We start from the raw sequence: 25,376 nt of genomic DNA, 5'->3' as shown, positions 1-25,376 counted from the left end.
CTTTAGAAGAGAATCTGTTAAGTGTGTGAAGTCGGCTGCATATAGCATGGAAAATTTTCTGAATTCTTCCTTGGTCAAAAGGCTGTAAAAACAGTAAAGTAAAAATGTTTATTTAACGTGATATATAGGTATTGATGTGTTTTAGATACAGTTAACTTTCAAAATAAGTCATTGTACTTTCTTCCTTTTGAAGCCCCAAATACCTCAAAGTAATCCCGGTGTATACAGTGTATACGGAGGGGCCTATGTGCACATATTCACTCCTCAGGGTACACTCTCTGCATAAACCCAGTAACATTCTCTGTAGTTGGACAGATGATCTTTTTATGTTTCCTCCACCTTGGTATCAGGATAATATTCTACATATATGGGTATTACATTAATATGTAATAAATTTGTATAATTGAGACCTGAATTAATTTAACAAATATTAAAAGCAAAAGATTTCTTGGTATTTTAAAAATTATTTGTGAAAAAAAGCAGTTTATACATATAAAACTAGTCTGTTTATTAAAAGCTGGATATTACATCTTCATAATTAATCATTTGGGTTCATGAATAATTTATTGTTTTTACCCTGTTAGACTGCAATGACAAACAAAATTCAAATGCTTATAAAATTAAATATTTATCTAAGCTTTATGGTATTTCCCCATTGATATTCATTAGCTCTTCTTACAAAAGTAGTATTTTTACTTCATACTTACAAGAAGGCTCCTCTCTGGTACATTTTACCTTTTGTATTTTCTTAAAAACAAACAAAAAAAACAAGCCCACAAAAATTAAATCAGTACTTATTAGAAATGGATGATAAACAGAGAAATTATAAACACCAAGGTATGACACCTTGACTGCAAAGCAAACACAAAAGTAACATGAAGGCATTGCAAGGTGGTCCTCTGTGGAACAGAAGGGAGTGTGGCTCACAACTCACAAAGTGAGTTTCTCCCCTTGAGCTCCTGGTACGCTCTCTCCCAACCCTTTTCCCTCCTCCACCCCCACTGTCCTTCCTGCTACCCCCACCTTCTCTAGCTCCTCCAAATAGTCTTTGTTATTGATGTCCTATAAAGAATAACAACACCTATATATCAAATGATTTGCTCTTTTAGATTTTGTCTTCATTTTTTTTCCCCCCAATGCAATTCTAGGCTTTGGGTGACAATTTAAATGCAGATATGTTTCTAAATGCCTTCTATGGAAACTTGGGATGTAGTATGCTGGGAAACTCTATTGTTAATGCTAAGCTATCTGAAAGAGAAAATATTTATTCAAAAATTTTCTCAATCTTTAGACCACTCAAGAAATCAGTTTTCTGTCATACAAAAACAACAGAGGAATATACATGATTTTTTTTTTATTTTCTAAGAGGTGTGGAATATATTTTTAAAAGGAAAAATGCTTTATAAATACCAAGTATTCTTAAAGTTTAAATAAAACTTTTATCCCCACTACCATTTCCAATAGCTTAAGTTATTTAAATGAATCCTTCCATCCATATGGGATAAAATAAAATTTTGCCATGGGCCTTTATTGTTCATTTGAAATTCCCAACAATGATAAAAATGGTAATATTTATTGACTGCTTAGGTAATGATAGAACAGACCTGCATCATACAGCTACTTTAATGAGGTTAGAAAAAGGTCATTCAGCTTGGCAGCGTCATATGCAAACATTAGTAAAGGTGAGCATCTTGCAGAACATGCGGTGGGTGACGAAGGGAACAGAACATGCAATGCAAGAGGGAACAGAAGTTGAGAACAGCTTCTGGCATCAGCTTCAGAGTGTGGAGAAGGTTAATGTCATAGCTCAAATAGGTCTCATTTCCAGATTTAGACTTTAAGCCAATCTTACAGGGAGGATCATTTTTTTTAAAATAAATGTTTAAGGAAAAAAATGTCTGAACCAAATTAAAAAAAAATGTACCAAACCACTACCACCCTCCCCCCAAAAAAACCCCAAACCAAAAACAAACCAGAAATAAGTTTCCAAGGGTATGAAAACTCAGCTGCCTAGGGTGATTTCTGATTTAGACGTCTATTCACCTAACAGTTAAAATGCATTCATTGGATAAGTTCAGGAGGAACAAGAAATTTTAATTCATTTAGAATTTAAAATGCTATTTAAAAATTTAACATCTGGCCATAAAAACTAATAGAGAAATTTACAACATAATTCATTAAAGTGGTATCTTCTGTCATTGAAATTCTCTTCAGGAGTGCTTTAGCTAAATTGTAATTGTTTGTCACAGATATAAGCGGATATAGAAACTCAGAATTTGAGAATTTTAAAGATATGGGATCTAGTGATTCTCCAGGAAGGGAGAGGTAGTGTACTGCTGTTTGAAAAATTCAATAGGCAAGTTTAATAAATCTTTCTGGTCTGAAACTATTTTTTTTTTTTGGTTCAATGATTTCATTTTTAGATGAAAAAGCTAATGGCTCAGAAGAAAGAGGTAGAAGTGGACTAACCCCGCCTTCTTCTTAGGCTCAGTCCAGAGCTCTACTCCTCACTGAATTTGGAACAGACATCTACCTACCAAGGATTTGGCAGATGTGCTCTGTCCTTATGCCCTGCTCCTACCAACCACAATGGCATTAGTGGCTATTTAGAAGATTAATAACCTTCAATGAGCTTATGATCTGGAGAGACCCAAGTTCACCCAGGCACAGATAGGTTAAGAAGCAAGACAGAAGGAGCTCTGGTGCTTCCTGGAGGCTAGGGGCATGGCGGCAAACATAGGGGCAACCCAAATGAAAAGCAGTTGAAATCCTGGATCTCATTTGGAAAAGTTAGGCTGACCTGCAACCACAGTTGATTTAATCACCCTTCTTATGTTACTGTAATAACTTTTTTATTCCCCAGACTAGATGCTCAGGGAAAGCTTACTGAATGACTATTCCTCCCCATAACCAAGTAATTTAGAAACTTATCATCCCACTGGGTAATTCTGGAATCCTGAGATGATTTTGGCCAACTGCAAAACCAGAGAACAGAAAATGAGGTGCCAGTTTCACCTATCTTCAGTGGCTGCTGTTACTCTGGTTCCCTCATTTATCCTCTTTTGCTCTGTAGACACAAGCAAAGGGCATTTTTCAGAGGGATCATAGCACCTTTATCCAAAATTCCACTCTATCCTAGCTAGGTCATTCTGGCGAACATGTAATAGTCTAGGAATTCTCTTGTCTACCGAGTTTAAGATCCTGCTGACAAAATGTTCCTCAGTTATGGACGCTGATTTTAAAGCTTTTCCACTGAGACCAAGACACTTGAGGCTGAACCTCGGAGCACAGTCACGACCTGAGGCAATAATTGGCAAAGCATCACAGTCCAAAGCAAAGATGGTTTTATAGTTTTTTTAAAAGCTGACAAGGGGTGCCTGGGTGGCTCAGTCGTTGGGCATCTGCTTTGGGCTTGGGTCATGATCCCGGGGTCCTGGGGTCCCCGCATCCAGCTGCCTACTCAGCGGGAAGCCTGTTTCTCCCTCCCCCACTCCCCCTGCTTGTGTTCTCTCTCTCCCTGTGTCTCTGTCCAATAAATAAATAAAATCTTTAAAAAATAAAATAAAATCTGACAAAACAGCAAGTGTTTTCCGTTTTACAGTTTGTGCCTTTATGTCAACAGCACCGTTGCGGCTCCCAAGGGTTTTGGAATCTCTGCTTTGAGATGGCCCTCAGACCTTACGGTACATTCTCTGGTTCTCCTGAATGGCAGCAAAAATTCCTACTTTGAATGTGGATTTAGCTCTGGAAAACAGCTACCATCATTCTTATGCCATGGGAAGGGCTGTTCAGCTCAGTTATACCGTTTTGAATTAAAAATATGGAAGGCTAAATGCTGTAAAGATATCACAAAGTACGAATAGTGACATCAATTTTAAAACAAATTTTCGAAAATGCTTTAAGCAACAATATCAATGAAGCAAGAGTATCACCTCTATTTATTCATCACTCATTCTGCTCCAAATGCAAGACCAAGCTCTTTGCACGTTAGGGTAGTTAATCCTAACAGCCACCCTACCTCATATGAGAAGCATAAACTCCACATGAAGAATGAGAAAATTTGCTCAGTCCAAGAGAATCACCAAGACACACAGCTATAAACTGCAGGGCCTAGATTCCAGCGCAGGTCTCACTGACAGCAAAGGCCATCCTGTTTCCAATTCCCAATTATGCACCAAAATACGAAGAGCAGCCTCTCAATGAGCACAATTTCAAGGAACAGTTATAATTAGGTAAGTAAATGCTGGCATACTGCTCTCATTACCTGACAATTAGCAAGAACAGTGCTCCCTATTTTTCTCATTCCCACTCCCCACACTCTTGAGTTTTAAATATAAACAACATTACTCAACCCTTCACTTAATTCTTGAAGTTCCCTCTCATTAGAACCCATGGTCTCTGGTAGCCACTAAGACTCCACGGTAAGAGAGACTGCTGTCAAGTTTCAACGTATCTTTGACACTCTAACATTATTTTAGAGCCACATTTGCTCAAGGAAGAACTAATCCAGTCATGTCAATAAAAAGCGATGCTTTCTCCAGCACTGCATAACAAAAGGGAAAAACCCAGTTCTTTATCAACTCCTTCGTTTAAGAGTCACATACTTCACAAAGCACGTCTGCAGTGAAAACCTTCCCCACTATACCTACAAGCGATGTTATCCATCTGTGCGTGGGGGCTGGACGACAAATGCTGGGGACGGAATAAACAGCCTTTAAAATAAGAACAGGGACTTAAAATTTACGTACTCTATTTTTGAGGTTGAGAAGAATACCAAGCCACTACTAAAACTTAGAACATACCAATTATGGAGCAAATCTGATCAATTTGACAATTCGAGGTAGACTGAAGCATTCATAACCACTTGAAAGGATTTTTTAACGTTCTCTCTGAAGGACAGAACTGAGCACAGATTGTCTGGTGACGACCCCCTAATACTGAAGCCTCGTGAGATAAATATTTAACAAGAAGGAACAGTCTTTTTTCCCATGGAAATGCTTTAGTGTCTCTAAATTAATGGTCTCCATGTGCTCCAAACCACCACTTTCAGGTTATTTTAAAAAAGAAAGCACTTAGCATCAAGAAACCACAACTCATGTAGCGAGATGAATCACCATACCCTGGAGCCATTAAAGAAAAATACAAGGAAAAAAAAAAAAAAAGAGAGAGAGAGAGGGGAAAGAGATAAAGAAATAGGGAAAAAAAGTATCAAAAAAAAAAAAAAAAAGTTCCAAGGCAATGTGAAGGAAATTAAGGCAAGTGAGAAGACAGGCCACATTCTTCAAAAAAGGGTATAATATTTCAATCCCTTTACCTGATGCTGTTACCAGGAGGCTGTCTGAGGCACCTGTTCTACAAGATGAGGCACTAACAGGGTTTATGGAAGAGCAAAAGGCAATGGTGGTGGGAATGACAAGGGAACTTTCTGAACATGCAGGTTGGCTCAGTCCAGGGGTTTCAGCAGGCCAGGCACCCACCTGAGACGTGGCCAGGGCTGAAACGCCACAGCCTGCCGGTGCCACAGTTAAATCTATGGATGGTTTTGGTGGCAGCTGAGGGGAAGATGATTTAGGGAGATTCTCCTCATTTATTACCCTGTTCCCTTGTGGCAAAGTGGAAGGAGGCGAAGCCATAGTTTTGTTATCAACTTTGGCCCCTGCACTGGAGGCCCTGCTGCTATCCATAATAACCTTGAGTTGGGGGTGTGGTGGAGAAGGAGTCTGGGAGAGCCCTGGCTTTTTTGGAGGGATAGGAGGAGGGTTTCCTCTGTCAACTCGTGCTACGCCAGGAGTCTTTAAACTGGTCCGACCGACTGGAGGGCAGGTGCCAACGTCCCCCGTAGGGGGCGCCCCAGGCCTTGGGGGCGCTCCTGCAGGAGGGCTCGTAAATCTTGACAGGGCTTGGGTCACAGTGTTCCGAGCTAGCTGTTTGGCCACTAGGCTGTCACGACTCGTTGGAGAGACATCTCTGGATGGAGGACTTTGGGTGGTATTTCCATTTTGGTCTGGGTCATTAGCATTGCCCTGAAATCGAAATCTGGCTGCTTGGATTCGAGGGTTTAGACCTGGATGCAAAGCTGCATTGGCACACTGTGAGTGTAAACTGTGCCCAGGTGCTGCCTGTGAGTGGCTCTGGGGAGCTATGCCTGGCGTTTGCACGGTGGGAGGGGCAGTGCTATTGGGAAGTGGGGGGGTGCTACTCGGCGAGCCAGTGCTTGGTCCGTTCTCCTCAATTTTGCTTGCACTTGGAGGTGGGACAGTAGGCAGAGAGGAGACAATCAAGTCACCGTGGGAAGCCTGCCTGTCGATACCTGGTCTGCCCAGCGCGGCACTGGGGCACACATTTCCTTTTGTGTTGGCGGAAACTAGGGGGCTCCCTGTGGGAGGCTTCACAGGCACAGTCAAAGGCAACTTCTTCACGTGGTCAATGCTTTCGATCGCTGGGTCAGTCTGGCAAGCAACAGACCTTGTCACCGGTCCTTCTGTCCCCACAGATACGGACACCAAACGCCTATCTTTCGTCTTGCGCGGGAGAGAGAGGCTTGGTTTGCTGTCATTTCCCCTTTTCAGCTGCTCGATCATTTTCTTCATCTTGTCGATCTCCTCTTTGAGGTCAGTGGTGTGCGCTTCCTCGCGGTGCAGTTTAGCACGAAGCTGTTCCCGTTCCGTGTCAAACTCAGAGAGCTGTTTCTCCATCTGAGCTTCCATTTCTGTGCTCCTTCGTTTCTCGGCGGAGAGCTCCTCTTCTAACGCACCTGTCTTCTTCTTTTCCTCTTCCAGTCTGGCCAGCACGTCTTCGAGCTTCTGGGCCTCGTCTAGGACTTTGCCCGAGAGCTGTTTGCACTCCTTGACCAGCATCAGGACCACATGCTTGTTCTTGCCGCGCTCCTCCTCCAGGCGGGCCGCCAGCTGCTTGTGCTCTTGCTCAAGGCCCTGCAGCTGAAGCTTCTCCATCTCCAGCTGAAAGAAACCCACAGGACAGCGCTGAGTAACACGCAGAGAATCCTTTCAGCCAAAGAAGTGCTTCTTGAGATTTTTATTAATTGTGTTAACAGCTATATGATTTGGGTTAGCTGAAGGGCCACATTTCTAAAATTGTTGTGATAGGAAAGATAATATTTTAGATACTCATTCAATGAGAAAATAGGTATAAATGGTTTAGCGAAAAACATCTAAGTCACAGCAATAGAGAATTTTTAAAAACCTATTAAACTACAGAAAATGAATAGAAACCTGACACTTCAGAACACAACACAGAGTTTAGAAAGTTCTGTTTTTGTAAAAATAGAACTCTGTATGGGAGCTGATGTTCTTTTTTTTTTTTTTTTTTTTTTTAAGGTTTAATGCCCTAAGGTTGTTAATGAATCTCTAAGGTACAGTATAAGGAAAAGTGCTGAAAACAGAGGACTTCAGTTAAATTCTAAGCTTCTGTATTTGCTGTGTTTCTTAACTTTAACCTCAAGCTTCTTATCACGGGTTGCTGTAGAAATCATACAAAATCATATCTGAATCATATTTTACTAGAACTATGATCTTCACTGATACTGATCAGTGAACCCAAAGTCCAACCCCATCTCCTCCAATCCTACTTGCTTGCTGAGCTCTCACGACATTGGCCTCTCTGGTTCCTGCACAGTGTCCTACCTCAGGGTCTTTGGCTTTCCCGTTCTCTCTGCCCAGAGTTCCACCACACACCTTCATGCAGGGTTCCTACGCTAAGCAGCTCATGCGCTGTACAAGGAAGACCAGCTGGAGAGGTGAGTGGGAGCCCAAACCCTGCCCTGTCTGCCCAGCCATTGGGGTTGCATCTGCCTGGAAAGAAGGGCACCTTTCCCTTCACAAAAAGACCCTGTCTGCTCACCAAGCCATAGGCCGTTAGGATTTATGCTTTCCAAAGAAACATTTTTCTAGCTGATCAATGCAGAGGAGCTTTAAAAAAGAAACCTCTGTATCTCCAGGTGGGGTTTTCAAATAGCACAAAACCACCCAAAGCACCAAAGTCTCACTTCTTTTCCTCCAGGCCTCTGCTCAGCCGCTACCTTGACCAAGGCCTCCTTCTCACTGTCCTGGGGAAAACAGTGGTCCCTCCCACTGTACTGGTAACCCTTTGCTTAGCACCTACCTGCCTCCATTGGAATGTGACTCCAGGAAGGCAGGGACTAGATCTTTGCTGCTGTTCCCAAGACCTAGAATAGTATCTGGCACACAGTAATTGTTGTCTGGATGAATGAAATTAATGCAGTTCACAGAAACAACGAACTTCTGCACACTGGTGGCCTTTCTGGGTACCTCTGAGATGCCCTACTGTATAAACTGTAACATGTTTATATAGGTTTCTCACTTCTTTCCAGAGGAGCATCTACTGCATGAGATACTCATGAAGGACAAATGAAGGAGGCCCACATGCTTCACCTTCCCACCTAGAGAAGCATTCCACTGGCAGTCCACCCAAGGGCCTTAGGATTCACAAAGGTTAAAGCAGATCTACCTGATAAAGACAGAAAGGACTCCCCCCACTGACCACCACCCTAGGTATTAAATATAAATACACTCTCATAAGATCCAGTAATTATTTAAGTCAGTAAGTCAGTTTTTAGTCATCAGTAACAGAGGAAGGAGATGCTCAGATGATCCATCAGTTGTGAGAATGTGCTCCTGTCCCCCACCCTGCTGAGAAAATCCATTCCCTGCACAGTCAGTCACGAAATCAAGAGGACAGAATGGCTCATTAGAATCTGGGATATCATTAATTTACTCTAGGATGCTTCCTGCCTTGAAAAAGTTGAATGGCATTGCATGGGTCCTATAAATAAGTGATCAGGAATACAGATAATTCCCCAAGAATAATTAGTGACAACTGTTTATACACACACACTCTATTCTACTATATGCAGTTTTAGAGGTGACTTCATAAATAGATTAGGTAAGATGTGGGGAAAAATACTGTTATCATATAACTATATTTATATGCATATTTTAGTCATCTAGATGCTTCACAGAAAATTTGACTTCTAAATAGTCAAAAGACATTTAACTCTTCTAAATGCCTCAAATAGTAAGTTTCTGTAGAAGGCATACACAAAGTTAGAACTATTAAGAAAATTTTAAATTTTGTATTCACCACTGCCCCAAATTCTTATAGCAATGTTGGAAAAAGCCAAAGTAGGTCAATTTTCAGTTTATTTTAAAAATATGAGTTCCATAATTTACCTTGGAGGCCAGAAAAAAAAAAAAAGTTCTGTGGAACTTTAAGGGCTATCTTCATTTTACATAACAACTAACTAGAGGCCAAATGAGTGATCTCACACAGTAACGTCATCTCCTGAATCAGTGTCAGCATCATGGAACTCCGGGTTCCACTTGTCTCAAGCTTTCCTCACCACATCGTGCATCTTGCCCACATTATTTCTTCTCTAGGGGTCATCAGACTTTATTTTTGAAATGACTTATATCTCATACTTGAGAATCAAACTGAAGAAAGACTTCTAACAGGAGATCAACTCAACAAATCTCACATTATTTATACAGAAAACTATAGTACTATAAAAGCGCCCATTATTCTTTTGTACCTTTGTTCTTCCATCACTCAGACCTTGTAAGTCCTATCTCAGATGAACATATTTTTAAATCTTACCATAGACAGTGGAACACAAAGGAAGCCACCTAACCAATGCACCTACAAACACAGTGAGTTCTGAGCCCTAGTCATTTATCACTCTCCCTTTGTTTAGCCTCCTCTACCATTTACACTTCAGGGAATATTGAAACTTCTGCCACTCTTCCCAAAACATCACCCAATTACCACTCAACTAACTCTCAGTCTACCCTAATTTTCTTTTATCAAGAAAATTCACTCCCTCTACATCCCATCTCTTCCCTTAAGCATTTTTTTTTTTTTAAATAACCACACCAATTTCTATTTACCTCCCTTCACTCTGAGAGGAAGATTTCTATCTGTTCAAGGTCAAGCTTTCTTCAACAATTAACTTCACTCTCTCCTGTCACTTGAGACTTGCTCCATCAGTTATCACACTGCTCTTTATAGATAATAAACATGTAGGACAGTCTAAAGTAGTCTGAAGTCTACATAACTAGAGTCCAAAATGGAGAGAGAACAGGGAAGAAAAATATATTAAGAGATAAAATAGTCAAAAAAATCCACAGATTTGGTAAAAAAAAATCTAGAAAGTTCAGCAATCCTAAAGCAGAATATATCTATGTTACAAAAAAATCATACCTAAGTACATCATACTAAAACTGCTGAAAACAAGGACAAGAAATAATCTTGAAAGCAGCCAAAGGAAAAAAAGAGACATTATAAACATAGAAACTATAATATAAATTATGATTGAATTATTATCTCTATTTGAAACAGAATACCCCAAGACTATAAAAGATACAGTCTTTTATATGCACTTTTATATGCACTTGCTGAGCTATTGAAAACCATCAACAATTTACAGATGACTAAAATCTTCTCCGACAACAGAATTAGATACAAGTCACATTATGATATGAAGAACAGCCCAAAATTCAAAAATAAAATAACATATTTCTAAGAAGAAATCACAAAGGAATTTAGAATATATTTTGCGCTGAAAGTAAAAACACAACATATGAAAATCTGTGGGATGCAGTGAAAGAAGAGAATTTAAAACAGCTAAAGCAGAGGATGGAGAGAAATTTCTATCTTTAATTGCATATATCAGAAGCGTTTTCTCAAATCAATCATCTAAGTTTCAACTTAAGAAGTTCAAAAAAGTAAGGCTAATTAAATATAGTGAAAGGAAAGACATAACAAAGGTAATAAATCAATGAAATAGGAAACAAATACTAGAGAAATTAACAAGGCCAAACTTTTTCATCTAAAAGATCAATGATACTATTAAACATTTAGGAAAAAAACAGACTGAGCAACATAGAAAACACAAATCGTAAATAATGGGACTAAAAGAGGGAAGGAATATTACTACAGAAGGAATGTTAAAGAATAATTTATAACTTTGTGTCAACAAATTCAACAAATCACATTCCTTTGGCACACGGAACTTTCAGGATTTATATAAACTGGCATAGAAAATTGGAATATGGGCACCCGGGTGACGCAGTCAGTTAAGCGTCTGCCTTGGGCTCAGGAAATGATCCCAGGGTCCTGGGATTGAACCCTTGGCATCAGGCTCCCTGCTCAGCTGGAAGCCTGCTCTTCACTCTCCCTCTCCCACTGCTTGTAGGCTCTCTGTCTCTGTCAAATAAATTATAAAATCTTAAAAGAGAAAAGAAAAAGAAAACTGGAATGGACTTATATATTTTAAGGAAACTGAATCCACAAATAAAAACTTCCCCTAAAGAAAATTTCTAGCTCATATGGCTTTACCTGTGATGTCTACCAAACATTAAAGAAATAGTGCCAAACCCATACATACCCCTTCAGAAAAGAGAAGGAAATGTTCCAATTCACTTTATGATCCCAGAATTACCTTCAATTCAAAACCAGTCAAGTATTTTCCTTAATTTACAGAAAAATGATCACTCATGAATGTAGGCAAACTAAATCCAATAATAAATTAAAAAGTGACCCTCTGAAGTTTACGTCAGGAATCCAAGTTGTTTCAGTATTTGAAAATAAGCATAATTTGCCACCTTAAAAGACTTAAGAGAAAAACCATGACCACAACAATAGATGCAGATAAACCATTTTACAAAATGCAAAACCCATTCATGACAAAACTTCTCAGTATAGAATAAAATCTCAGTGACATAAAGAACATCTATAGAGAAACACAGCTAACATCATACCTGATGATGAAATACACGCTTTCCTCCCTGAGAAAAGGAGAAAACACTGAAGTCTTCTCTCACTACTTCTATTCAACAATACACCACTGCAGGTTCTAGTCAGTGCAATGATGGCGGTGTTGGGAGAACAAGACAGGGAGGCAGATAGGCAGGCAACTTAGGAAGTGGTAAGATGGGTTCTATTCACAGACGATGTGTTTGTTTACCTACAAAATCTTAAATAATATACAAAACAACTACTAAAACTAATAAGCAGGTTTAGCAAGATGACAAGATACAATGTCAACATACAAAACCAATGTTAATACCCGTATACTAGCAATAAATATTTGGAAAAAAGTTTTTAAACATTGTGATTTACAATAGCATCAAAAACGTAAAATACTTAGGAGTAGACCCAGCAAAAGACATTTAAGACACTACGCTGAAAACAATAAAACATTGTTAAAAGAAATTATCAAAAACTAATGTACAAATACACTATGATAATGAGTTGGAAGACTCAATCTCATTCATGTCCATGCCTAACAAATTAGTGTACAGATTCAATAAAATTTCAGTCCCTGCAAACTTTTGGAAAAACCAACAAACTGATTTCAAATTTGTATGAAAATAGGCAAAACAATTTTAATAAAGGAAAACAAAGTTGATCTTTCCCCACCTGACTTACTTCACCTAGCAGAATACCCTCTAGATCCTTCCATGTATATCCTTTGATTTCACTTACATATGGGATTTAAAAAAAAAAAAGAAAAGAAAAGAAACAAACAAAAACCAGAAACAAACACATAAATACAAAAAACAAACTGATGGTTGCCTGAGGTGGGGTGGCCAACAGGTGGGTGAAACAGGTGAAGGGGATTAAGAGGTACAAACTTCCAGTTAAACAGGTCACAGAAATGGAAAGTACAGCAGAGGGAACACAGTCAATAATACTGTAATAATAGTGTATGGTGACAGAGAGTAGCTACACTTACCATGGTGAGCACTGTATGATGTACAGAACTGTCCAATCACTATGTTGTACACTTGAAACAAATATATATTGTATGTCAACTATACTTCAATGTTAAAAAATTTTTAAAAAAAGAAAAAAATTGAGATTTACAGCTCCTGCATTTAAGGCTTAATATTTAACTACAGTCATCATTTACCTGAAGTTCAGGTATACAGATAAGATCAATTCATGATGAAAAAACTCTGAAGACCGTTCAGTGATTGCTTGGACTGGGGAAGGAACTTACGGGGAAAGTATTCTGGGAAAACTTCTCTGGTGATGGAAGTATTTTCTATCTTATAAGATGTACAGATTCTGGGGTGCCTGGGTGGCTCAGTGCATTAAGCCTCTGTCTATAGCTCAGGTCGTGATCCTGGGGTCCTGGGATCAAGCCCCGCATCAGGCTCTCTGCTCTACAGGGAGCCTGCTTCTTCTTTTCTCTCTGCCTGCCTCTCTGCCTACTTGTGATCTCCTCTGTCAAATAAATAAATAAAATATTAAAAAAAAAAAAAAAGAGGTACAGATTCCACAAGTCTATGCATTTTTTAAACTCATCAATTGTATACTTAAGTTGTATAAACTTCACCTCCTGGAAATATATCCTTAAAGAGCAGTAAACAATGGTGAATTCCAGGTTTGTATATTTGCTTTTTATCATACTATGGATTAGCAATTCTGAAACTACTCTGTGTGTTCTAGGCTTGAGTAAATGAGTAAATAAATTGAAGAACACTGGGAGACACATTTCTCACTACTGGAGAAGTTAGCTTTAAATAGAGAAAGAACAAGAACATACTCTGGCTTTGGTTTAGAATCAGAGGTAACAATATCAGTATGAATTCATGGTTAATAACAGAGATACATAAAAATAAAATACAAATATATGATTATGGGAAATATACATAATTTCCTACTCTAGATTTGTTTCTAAACACCATTTTCCATTAAAAAAGAGACTAATGGTCCTGGGAGTATAGCTAATTCCAGAGGTTGGGATAGGAAAAACACAAGATGAGCCTGGAAGAGCTTGCTGCGAGAAGGTAAGGAAGTACTCAAAGGATGATGGAAATGTGTCAGAAGGAGTCAGCTTAAAAGGGTTTTCACTGGCTCAGTCTGGGACAGTTTTGAGCAGTGATCTAGGAGCTGTAGACCTAATGAGTCAGGTAGGGACACCCCCACTCCCAACTCAATCACATACTACTATAATTGTAAAGGAATGTTGTCTCCCATATACGTAGATTATGGAGTTCCAGTTGACTTTTTTATATTATTGTCCAATATGTATCTACTCACAACCATTTTCAAGTAGTGGTCGAATTTTCGGGGAATTCTGCATGAGCAGTATCACCAAACCCTTTTGCAAAAAGCACTGGATTGTGTGGAGGAGCTTAGGAGAACTAGGACAGCTTCATTGGTAGTGAGAAAGTGGGTGGTTGCTCCAAGAATAGCACCCAGACTGGAAGCCATGAATGAAGACGCACCAAACAACTGTTTTTACAGAATGAAAGAGAAAACTATGTAGGTGGGAGCAGAGCTGCAATGTAAAGGCAATTAGTTTTAATTCAAAGTGGAAAGCAGAGAGGAAAGCAATTATGGTCAATTGCAAAATGAGAAAGCGGAGTGCATGTTTGTCACAACCACAAAATACTTCTGTGACATTTAACTATATTCCTCATTGCTCCCCCAAATCATTCAATACTCAGTGCATCCTGTTCCCTTCTCCACCTGGCTACTTCTACCCAAATGCCCAACCCTGGTCAATAAATATCTAACGATGAGATGCATTAAAATATCTTCTTTATCAGTCATGCTCCGCAGTTCTCATCTGACCCTTCCTCTTCATGAGAGTTTCAAGAGAGGGAAGGCAAGACATGGATCAAATGAACTACCCTCTCTTCCCAATCTCTGCTCAGAGCCGCAGACCTCCAGGTCCCTCCTTAACAATGTTCTTGGGGAGTCAAAATGAATTATACAAGAAAAATTCATGAATGAACTAAAAAAACAACCATTCTTGTACAAGATGTCCTAAATACTCTTTCAAAAAATATTACTTTAGCTGATTCTCTATCATGTTATTCTTGAAAGTCCAGAAAGCAACTTAAATTAAATTGCATTTCTATGTTAGAAAGCACATATAATGATATATATTGATATAATGATATTATACAATGAAGAAGAGAGTGTTGAATACAAATGGCAGACCTAAGTACAATTATTCATCATAGAAGAAAAGGCATATGAAATAAATTAGAACAAATAATCTGATTGTTCTTTTCCAACCCATTTGTCATTTCTTCGGTCGTCTAGCACCTGAAACTCCTTCCTATGTTAGGCGATTTCTCCACCTTATGATTCCCCCCTGTCGAAGCGAAACATGCCTGATAGCTGCTTTCCTGATCTTCCCAATAGCTGGACAGAGGGTGTGGGGCCTAAGCCTGGCCAACCAAAGGTACCTGCTCTTCGGCTTCAACTTGGAAATGAGTGATGCAAAAAGCAAGGCCAGGGGAGGCACCACTCAAGACCCAGAGTGTCACGGTAGTCATGCTGTCTGGTGTCAGCAAGCTGCAGTACTCACCTCCCATCAGCAGAAGCCTTGCCCACTGCAGACTAGATCGACAGTGATCATTTGTCAGTGATGCTGACTGATTAAGACCTGCTCCCCTAAGCCATACTGGGAGCCAACTCAAACACCTTCCTGCTTAACTCCATGAATACTGGCTTTACCAGCTCACAACTAAGAATCCAGCCTGGCACATCTAGTGCCTTTCAACTGATGTTCATTTTACTAAGCTGCCACCTAGAAGAAGCTATAGCTCATACATAGAATGGCTGTAAGTTTTTTCACTGGTTTAAAAAAAAAAAAAAATTGCTCCCCTCTGAATTTCCTAGTAATTATTTTGGCTTCTGACTTTTAAAGGCTCTGTTCAAATTTAAAGGTCTTTCCCATTTCAGGGCTGGAAATTGTACTTTATAAGTATGAATACATGATTGATAATAAATTAGAATAGAAATTCCATTAATATATGAGGCACATGATAAATAATAAAAACCCAAGTATCATTCCACCCTAGGTTACTGGCTCTAAACAGAAAGTAGATTACTGGAGGCAAAGTTCCGTATGATGATTACTCATTAGCTTATTCAAAGTGGCTTTACAGGCTTAGTCCATTTGCCAAATTGACTCTTGCCCAAATTTTCCTGGCACACAAATTACCAAACAGTTAACCCTCCTATTAGTAGTCTCAGCAGGAATCAATGCATGAATGAGCATAGAGCCTCTTCTCCCGCCTTGAAAGGCCAACAAGAGCAGTGCTCAGGCCAAATGTCTTCGAATTACCAAAGAGCTATGTCCAGTGTCAGATAATAAATACATGAACTGTAGATAATGGGACCTCTGCTTTCCCCGACTTCTGCTCTGGCAGTAATTTAAAGAACTGGACTCATTTAAAATAATGGATTTTTCGTCTTTCTGATTTTAGATTTCTAGAGCTTCAATTTATTCTATGTGCAAGAGAAGTGAAGATGTTTATTTAAAATATTTACTTTCAGGACTAAAGGTGACAGGTGACTTTGGTGTTTTAGCTCTTATCAGCTGATGTGATATTTTCTTTTTAAGGAAAGTTTCAGGATAAGACTACAAAATCTAACTTCTCACATGCTACAATCTACCAGAAGAGAATATTCTTCATGGACAAAGAGCAGCCCTACTTATCAGAGCAACCTTTCACTGAGACAACACAGGCCAATGAATTTGGCCATAAAGGACTCCTGTATTCCCCTTATACGTGGGAGACAGATCACTGGCTCATTTTGTATAAGCCTCTCAGGACCCATAGGACAGAAACAATTTCCTTTCACTCCCAGCCAGGTTGGAAATGACCCAGTCATTCAGAAACAAACAGGATGTAAGTTGATTTAAAAAAAAAAAATCAGCTAGATAATAAAATCTTTGATTCAACTTGAAATGAGTTCCTTCCTTTTTCTCCTACAAGAGAAATGACAGATAAAATGCAAAACTGAAGTAAAATGTAGGAAAGCATGCATTTTTATACATTAAATGCAATCCCAAAGAAAAATTTTTTCTTGACTTTTGATAACGCAGCATAAAAGCCAGCCGCATACTTTATTATGAAATAGCGCATCTGACACGTTAAGAACATAATTGAAACGTGTCTCATCCAAGAAATACAAATGAGCTTCGGTGACATCAGCTGAAACATACTGGTTCTTGCTTCTGCGGTTCCTGGGGGATTTCTGAAAACCTCCAGGGACATCGGTGGTTGCTCTGCAGGGCTTTGTAAAAGGGTTTGCAAAGTCCAGAGTAAAACTGTTGATTTTTGCCCCATACCCATGGAAGGTCTTCTAGACTTCTATGCTCTTTTACCCAGTGCTTTAGTTTTCTACCACGTGACATACTGAAGAAGAGGTTTGCTTTCATTCAACACCTATACCAGAACATGGGCACACACAGGTCAATGCAAGGATATAATTACAGGGGCAAAAACACACACATCAAATGACAGTATCGTAAATATTTTCAGTAATTCTGCATTCAGGTTCACCGTCAACCAGGTGTTACATGTGAACTCTAACAAGTTCTCTAGAAAGGACAAAAAGAAGAAACACTGAAATGTATGCTTTAGGAATGGTTGGAAGAACGGAGTACTTTTAATTCTAGTTCTACTAGACATTATTAGCTTCTCTGACTTCCTCATTCTCTTCTAATAAATGGAATCAGTAGTCCGGGCAGCCCATCAAAAGGACAAAAGTTGAACTTCTATTTCCTTTTGGCTATGGTAGTAAGTCAGTTTTTATCACTTAGGACTCTTGGAAGCATGTACTCAAGTAAAATAACAAATATGTGTGTGTTGGTGGGGGAGGTGAGAAAGAGCGAAGAGGTTGGTTTAAATGAAACACATGTGAGTAGGAGCCTGGAGGTCTGCAGCACACACAGTCCTCAGACCCCAGAGGCGAGTTTGAGACTAACCAGGACTTCAAGATGACACGTTGTAAGACTACATCTACCACAGAAATTTCATTCTATTCTCCTCATGCTAATTCATTTTCCAAAGACATGATTTACAGAAGTAATTTCTAGTTGCAAAGAAATACTTGAGACAGGAGCTGGGGACGTCCCCATCTGATCAGCGTCCTGGTTGCAGTACTGGATCACAGGCCTGGCAGTAGAGCATGTCTTACGGCACTAGAAAAGGGAAGCCCCCCTCCCCATCACCGCCCCCAAAAAAGCGTATTTTAAAGAAGCATCAAAGTAACCTTTATAGGAAACATAAATTCTTTGTTATACGCACTTTAGAGCTTAGTGTTATTTTTGAATTATATTTGGAAAGGGCCATCAGGATCGGTCAGCATTTTGCCTTTTGAGACACTTATTCCATTTAAGAACAAACAAGCCTAGAAATGGCGTCTTCATCCTACACTGTGATATAGGAAAAATGAAAGTCTCAATACCTTCTTTTGTCTGCTTTCAGCAGCAGCCAGCTGCGTGGACATTCTTTCTTGCATCTTCCTGCAGTGGGCCATGACTGCTTCAAGGATGGAGAGGGGGTTGGTACAAACTGGCTTCTTCTCTTTATCACCAGCACCTGCCTCATAGTCTCTCTGCAGTGCCAAGAAGGGGTCATTCAAATTAAATCTCCCATACCGTTCCTGGATAAATACCTCCTTCCTGCGAGCCTAGAACAAAATCAGAGGAATGTATTGAAGAAAGAAATAAAAATATACAGAAAGATATTTATAAGAAGGTTTTGTGATTACTTTTCCAAATGATATTCACAACTGTTTTGAGTAATGGCTTACGTATGACGTCAGGCGTTGAGTGAGGAGCGAAGGGAATGTGACCCCAATCCCTGACTAGCCTGGCATGCCATTCAGCCTACTTTCAAATTTTCTTCCTTAAAGAATGTCTTTTAAATTACAAATGATGCAAATACAGTTTTTTTCCCATGATGCTCCCTCCTTCAACCATCTGTGTTTTAGGTACAGTCTCTTCCAGTTTAAAACAAAATCAGAAATACCAACTATTAAAATAACTTCTAGTGAAAGTTCAAAAATAAAATTATCTCTATCTTGATAGAACTTCTTTTTCACCTAATACTTATCAAGCTAAATCGCAAAATATAAACCTCCTACAAGTTTTGTTGAGCCACAAAGAATTTGTAAGGGTATTTGCTAAAGAATAAAATACCTGATGACATTTTTATGTCAAAAAGTCACAACATTCATATTTTGTGAAGTTGGACTAAACTACCAAAAAACCTCCAGAAAATTTAAGAAGATGCAAATATCTCATTGTTGAAGGGCATGAAAATAGAGTTCACAGAGTCCCAGAAAAGAATGTAACCTCATTTCATTCTCAGTGTCAGTCCCTCAGCGTCAAAGTTAACTTCACATCCACATGTCACTAAATGTAATTTTCTATAATTAGCCTACAACAGTCTTTGCATAAAATGGAAAATAGTAGAAATATATTAAAGCTAGCAACATTTTCAGAACTCAGGTCATGTGGACTAGCCACTAGAAAATAATTATTCTATGTCGCTGCCAGTGGAAAAACTAAATTACTTTACAATGAATCAAGCTAATTGTCCAAAATGTTAAATGTGTTTTCTGAAGAAATATTACATAAACTTCCTCACCTTAAAAGTAGCTGCATTGAACAACTAGACTTTTCCATTTTTAGACCACTGTGAGCAAGCCAACAACTAGATAAACACAAGTGCAAATGACAAATGGGCAAATCTAACTATCTTTTCCTATTACCAAGTCAGACAAAGAAATACAGTTTACAAAAAGCCCAATTTCACCATGAAAATTAAGCTAGGATCATCTCAGAGGATCATTTTAAACTTAAAAGTCAACATGATTTATGAATCAAAAGGCATTTTATAGTTCTGGATTCTTCAATTTCAATTAAGTAATCAATACACTGAGTAAGCATCATTTTCAAGATGCAATTTCAAAAGCAAGTACATTTTGCCTTCCTTCACTTCTCTCTTCATTTTTATTGAATGTAATAATTCATCCCCCACCCCTGGATGAAAACCTGAGATACCCCTATGGTTTTTTCTTATTTTTTTTTCCTCTTACTTTTCTCTAAATACAAGTCCTATAGTCATTTTAAGACATAAACCTGTCTCAATTTGATTAGAATATCCAACCTGAGTGTAGGATAGCTTCCTTTCCCCAGCAAAGATCTGTGGCAGGGTAATACATACCACTGGGAAAGGAGGGTTTACGAAAACACCTCTCCCTTTACACAAATCATCTCCCCCTCTTTCTAAGTGGTTTCTGTTCTCTCTGGGTTAGAAGGGCCTGGAGGTGAGGGAAGCAGGACAATTCTACCAAACTGGTTCAGTTGGAAGATTATCCTTACCAACTGAGTGTGGTGAATATTTAAAGCCTACTGTTTCCCTATGAAGTGCCTGGTGACTTTAAAGGGCCACCAATGGGGCACCTGGGTGGCTCAGTGGGTTAAAGCCTCTGCCATCAGCTCAGGTCGTGATCCCAGGGTCCTGGGATCGAGCCCCACATCGGGCTCTCTGCTCAGCAGGGAGCCTGCTTCTCTGCCTGCCTCTCTGCCTACCTGTGATCTCTGTCAAATAAATAAATAAAATCTTTTTTAAAAAATAAATAAATAAATAAAGAGCCACCAACCCCTTGTCCCACTGCTCAGGTCTCTTCATCTATAGTTTCCCTCAATGCAGACCATAAATTTAGGACTACATAATCTGTAAGACCTGGTGCAAAATGAGAACAGAGAGCCCTTTGTTCAAAAATTTAAAATTTCAAGATGGTGACAGCATACCATTTAATCAAGCAGGGAAGGTTCCTAAGTGCATGGCCCTCTGCCAATGCACAGGTTGCACATCCATGAAGCTAGCCTTGCATCACTCCTTACGCAGCATCTAGAACCTGATTTTTGTCAGAAGAGGTTCCAGATTCTCTAGACTTCTCTACTGAACAGCACCTGAATCAATCTTATTCCCATCTTTTGGTGCTTATGGCCCAAGGTAGTGTATTAGAAACGCTCATGAAACTTCATCTGAACATAATTCTGGGAATGCAAGACGAAAGGACACCCAGTTTGCAATCTCTATTATGGGAAGAGTCCAGTCACTCTGGGCCTGGCAGGACTGTCTTCTCCTAAACCTTTGCTTTGCGCTCCTTTAAAGTAGGGGCACTTTTACTCAGCTGACATCCTGCCAACCCATCAAACACACAATGGGTGTGTAATGTATTCTTGCTGCACAGATAAATGTAGCATCCAGTGGCTTTAGGAAAATATAATTTTAACTCAGAGCCTCCTAAGGAAAGAGCTTGGGCCATTTTCTCCATTAGAGGAAGTCAGGTTTCCTCACAAAGGGACCAACCTTAACAGGAAACTGGGGAAGAAGTGAGACCAATGTCAGACTCCTCTATGCAGAGCTCATTCCTGAGAAAAGGATGACCAAATATTAGTTTACCCACTATCTGAGTCAGAACTAGGGGATCCCAGGAAGGACTCAATTAACTCTCCAAACTAAAACCAGGCAAGAGCATTTTCAGGAAAACCACAGGGGTAGCAGATGACTTTCCATGATTCATGATTTTTTACACTACTCACACCCCAAACCTAGATTGTATATCATAGAGGCACTCTGCTAACCAGAGTTCTCAGAATACCTTTCCTAGGAAACCTCAGTCACTTTTCTGTGTAAAGGCCTTCAACATTCTCATAGTTATTAAGCACTCTTTCCCCCCATACCTTTGTCCATGTGATGCTGGCAGGCCAGGACACCCTCCCATCCTTTGCCTGTATAACTTCCCATTGACCACTAACCCTCATTGCCATCTCCTCCTCTTTTGCTCATCCCACAAGATTCAGAGTTTAGCTTAATTTGGATTTAGGCAAGCATTTATAACTGAACACATGCCCAAGCCAATAGACATCCCTTAATTTTACCTACTTTTCAACTATTGTTGCTTATTCTTTTAACGTCTTTGAAAAAATGTTTACCTTTCTTAGGACATCTTACTTTATAACAAGAATATCTGATTCTTAATATACTATATTACTTTTGCCAAGGGCAGATCAACAACACATACAAATTTTAATATTTAAGGAAATCGCCTAACAAAAAATGACTTGATGTTTATCATACTGGGTTTGAAGGGGCCTTTCCCTTAAAAAAGGAAGAGCTGAATGTGTAGATAACTTCTTGGTTTATGCATCAGAATTACTTGAGAATAAAATGCATTTCAGGGAAATGAGTCATTTTAAAGACACGGACTATAATTACGAAAACAGACTTAAAGGAACCCTTAAAGCTAGCTACATCGATAGAAATGTAATTTCAATCAGAATCCGAAGTTTTATAAGATCTTGTTGAGAAAGAAATAAAAACATGCTATTACTAAGAGAGGTTTTGACAAATACAGACTTCCTACTTGGGGCTTTAATTGTTCAACCAGATCAACTTAAGTAGGTTGGACCTAATTAGTAACAATAAAAAGAAAAATGCTGGGTGCCTGGCTCAGTTGGTTAAGCGACTGCCTTCAATAGGGTCATGGTCCTGGAGTCCCGGGATCGAGTCCCGTGTCGGGCTGCAAGCTCCATGGGGAATCTGCTTCTCCCTCTGACCTTCTCCACTCTCATGCTCTCTCTCGCAAATAAAGAAAATCTTAAAAAAAAAAAAAAAGAAAGAAAAGAAAAATACTTAAATGTTTAACTTTTCCTAGAGTATGTAATTTTCTTAGAAAAAATCTAATACTTTCATTGTGGATCACAATTAAAACATACCACCAATTAATTTTAACACACATTTTATTTTTATTTTTTTATTAACGTATAATGCATTATTTGCCCCAGGGGTACAGGTCTGTGAATCATCAGGCTTACATACTTCACAGCACTCACCACAGCACATATCCAATTTCCGTAACCCAACCACCCTCAGTTTGTTTCATGAGATTAAGAGTCTCTTATGGTTTGTCCCCCTCCTGATCCCATCTTGTTTCATTTTTTTCCCTCCCTAGCCCTCACAACCCCCCGCCCTACCTCTCAAATTCCTCATATCAACAAGAGCATATGATAACTATCTTTCTCTGACTGACTTATTTCGCTTAGCATAATACCCTCTAGTTCCACCCATGTCGTTGCAAATGGCAAGATTTCATTTCTTTTGATGGCTGCACAGTATTCCATTATATATATAATGGAATAGATAATAGAATAGAATAATAGAAGTGATTATATATATATATATATATATATATATATATAATCACTTCTTCTTTATCCATTCATCCATTGATGGACATCTTAGTTTCTTTCCATAGTTTGGTTATTGTGGACATTGCTGCTATAAATATTCGGGTGCACTTTCCCCTTCGGATCACTACATTTATATCTTTTGGGTAAATACCCAGTAGTGCGATTGCTGGGTTGTAGGGTAGCTCTATTTTCAACTTGAGGAACTTCCATGCTGTTTTCCAGAGTGGCTGCACCAGCCTGCATTCCTATCAACAGTGTAGGAGGGTTTCCCTTTCTCCGCATCCTCACCAACCTCTGTCGTTTCTTGACTTGTTAATTTTAGCCATTTTGACTGATATGAGGTGGTATCTCACTCTAGTTTTGATTTGTATTTCCCTGATGCCAAGTGATGTTGAGCACTTTTTCTTGTGTCTATTGGCCTTTTGGATGTCTTCTTTGCCGAAATGTCTGTTGATGTCTTCTGCCCATTTCTTGATTGGACTATTTGTTCTTTGGGTGTTGAGTTTATTAATAAAATCTTTATAGATTTTTGGATACTAGCCCTTTATCTGATATGTCATTTGCTAATATCTTTTCCCATTCTGTCAGTTGTCTTTTGATTTTGTTGACTGTTTCCTTTGCTGTGCAAAAGCTTTTGATCTTTGATGAAGTCCCACTAGTTCATTTTTGCCCTTGCTTCCCTTGCCTTTGGGATGTTTCTAGGAAGAAGCTGCTGGGGCTAAGGTCTAAGAAGTTGCTGCCTATGTTCTCCTCAAGGATTCTGATGGATTCCTGTCTCACACTGAGGTCTTTCATCCATTTTGAGTCTATTTTTGTGTTTAACACACAAATTAAAACTTACAGCTAAAATTATTTTATCTTATGAAAAGCCAAAATGATTCTGTAATATTTTTAAAAATGATACTAATAAAAGACAACTTTTAGTGAGACCTTACTATTAGTATAGGTGTTTTATATTCATTTTCTCCTAAAAATAAGTCCAAGAGATAGCCATTATTTTAATTCATAATTTAGAGACAAGCAGACTGAGGTTTAGAAAGATTAACTTACTCTCAAGGTCACTTCAACTGGAGCTGGTATTCAACCCAGCCAGTCTTACTCCAAAGCCCACACTGTTGAGTACTACAAGATTATTATGGGGGCACCTGGGTGGCTCAGTCTATTGGACATCTGCCTTCAGCTAGGGTCATGCTCCCAAAGTCCTGGGATAAAGCCCCTCACATTGGGCTCCCTGCTCCCCACTACCTCTGTACGCGCCCCCGACCCTATGCTCTCTCTCTGGCTCTGCTCTAAAATCTCTAAAAAAAAAAAAAAAAAAATTCAAATAAAAGATCATTATGACTAGAGTATTTTTGGAACACTAAAAAAGGTTCAAAAATAAGTCCTATTTACAACACTATTCAAACCAGTACAAAGAAATGAAGTTTAAAAGACACAAATATGTCTTCATATTTCAAGAAGTTAAGAGTATTCTCAATGCTCTATATTTACTTTCATTGTTACTGACCATATGGTTAATAAGATTTAATAAAACTTAAGGGTTTTGTTCTTTTCCTAAGATTCTTCAGAGAGGGGCACCTGGGTGGCTCAGTCATTAAGCATCTGCCTTTGCCTCGGATCATGTGTCGGGGTCCTGGGATCGAGCCCCACATCGGGCTCCCTGCTCAGTGGGGGCCTGCTTCTCCCTCTCCCTCTGTCTGCCTCTCTACCTAATTGTGATCTGTCAAATAAATAAATAAAATCTTAAAAAAAAATTCTTCAGAGAGTATCATTTAAATGTAAAAAACAATTCAACAGGAAAAAATGGTTTACTCATTAACTGAAAGTATGTTTAAAGCATTAATACTGATCTATAACTCCAAGACTAAGAAATTCTGTCCTCAGCTCTACCCTACTCTGCCACTGTCTTGGGTGCCAATGACATAAAACCACAAGGGATGGCTGAAGTCATGAGCCCAATCTGACGAGATGGACTTTCTCAGGAGTAAATAAAAGTCAGTTCTTGAGTACAAACACAGAAGCAAGTACGAAAAACCTAGGCTTGAAGTCAACACTATTTTCAAGGCATGAACAGTGAAATGGAAACGGTCCTTCCCCCACACCTTAAACCAGAAACTCAATTCCAGGGTGCATTAATTAATAGAAAAAAGATATCAGAACTAGTCAATTCCTGGACTACTGGGCTCACTTCTGGGTGAAATATTTAAATAGTGATCAATAGGAAAAGAGCCTGAGGACAGAACTGAGGGTTTTTTTTTTTTTTTTTTTTTTGAGACTTTATTTATTTATTTAACAGAGAGATAGAGAGAGA

General features: G+C 39.0%; 1 protein-coding gene across 4 annotated transcripts in view; it reads right to left on the bottom strand.

The window, feature by feature from the left end:
* Window positions 1–25,376, bottom strand: part of CTTNBP2 (cortactin binding protein 2) — a 149,395-nt gene that overhangs the window by 69,171 nt on the left and 54,848 nt on the right. For 2 of the 4 annotated variants that reach the window (XM_032870674.1, XM_032870692.1), the window contains exons 3-4: window positions 18,262–18,486; window positions 5,315–6,959 (exon numbers count right to left, since the gene is read on the bottom strand). In XM_032870674.1, coding sequence (XP_032726565.1) covers window positions 5,315–6,959; window positions 18,262–18,486 — 1,870 coding nt within the window. Of the gene's footprint in view, window positions 1–707; window positions 748–5,314; window positions 6,960–18,261; window positions 18,487–25,376 lie in introns of those variants that run through there. The other 2 variants (XM_032870683.1, XM_032870700.1) reach the window with 2 other exon arrangements.

The sequence above is a fragment of the Lontra canadensis genome, unplaced genomic scaffold (assembly GCF_010015895.1).
Source record: "Lontra canadensis isolate GAN:19392208 unplaced genomic scaffold, GSC_riverotter_1.0 scaffold2, whole genome shotgun sequence".
NCBI classification, from domain to species: Eukaryota; Metazoa; Chordata; class Mammalia; order Carnivora; family Mustelidae; genus Lontra; species Lontra canadensis.
Note: the sequence above shows the minus strand (reverse complement) of the source record. Positions and strands in the feature narration are given on the sequence as shown.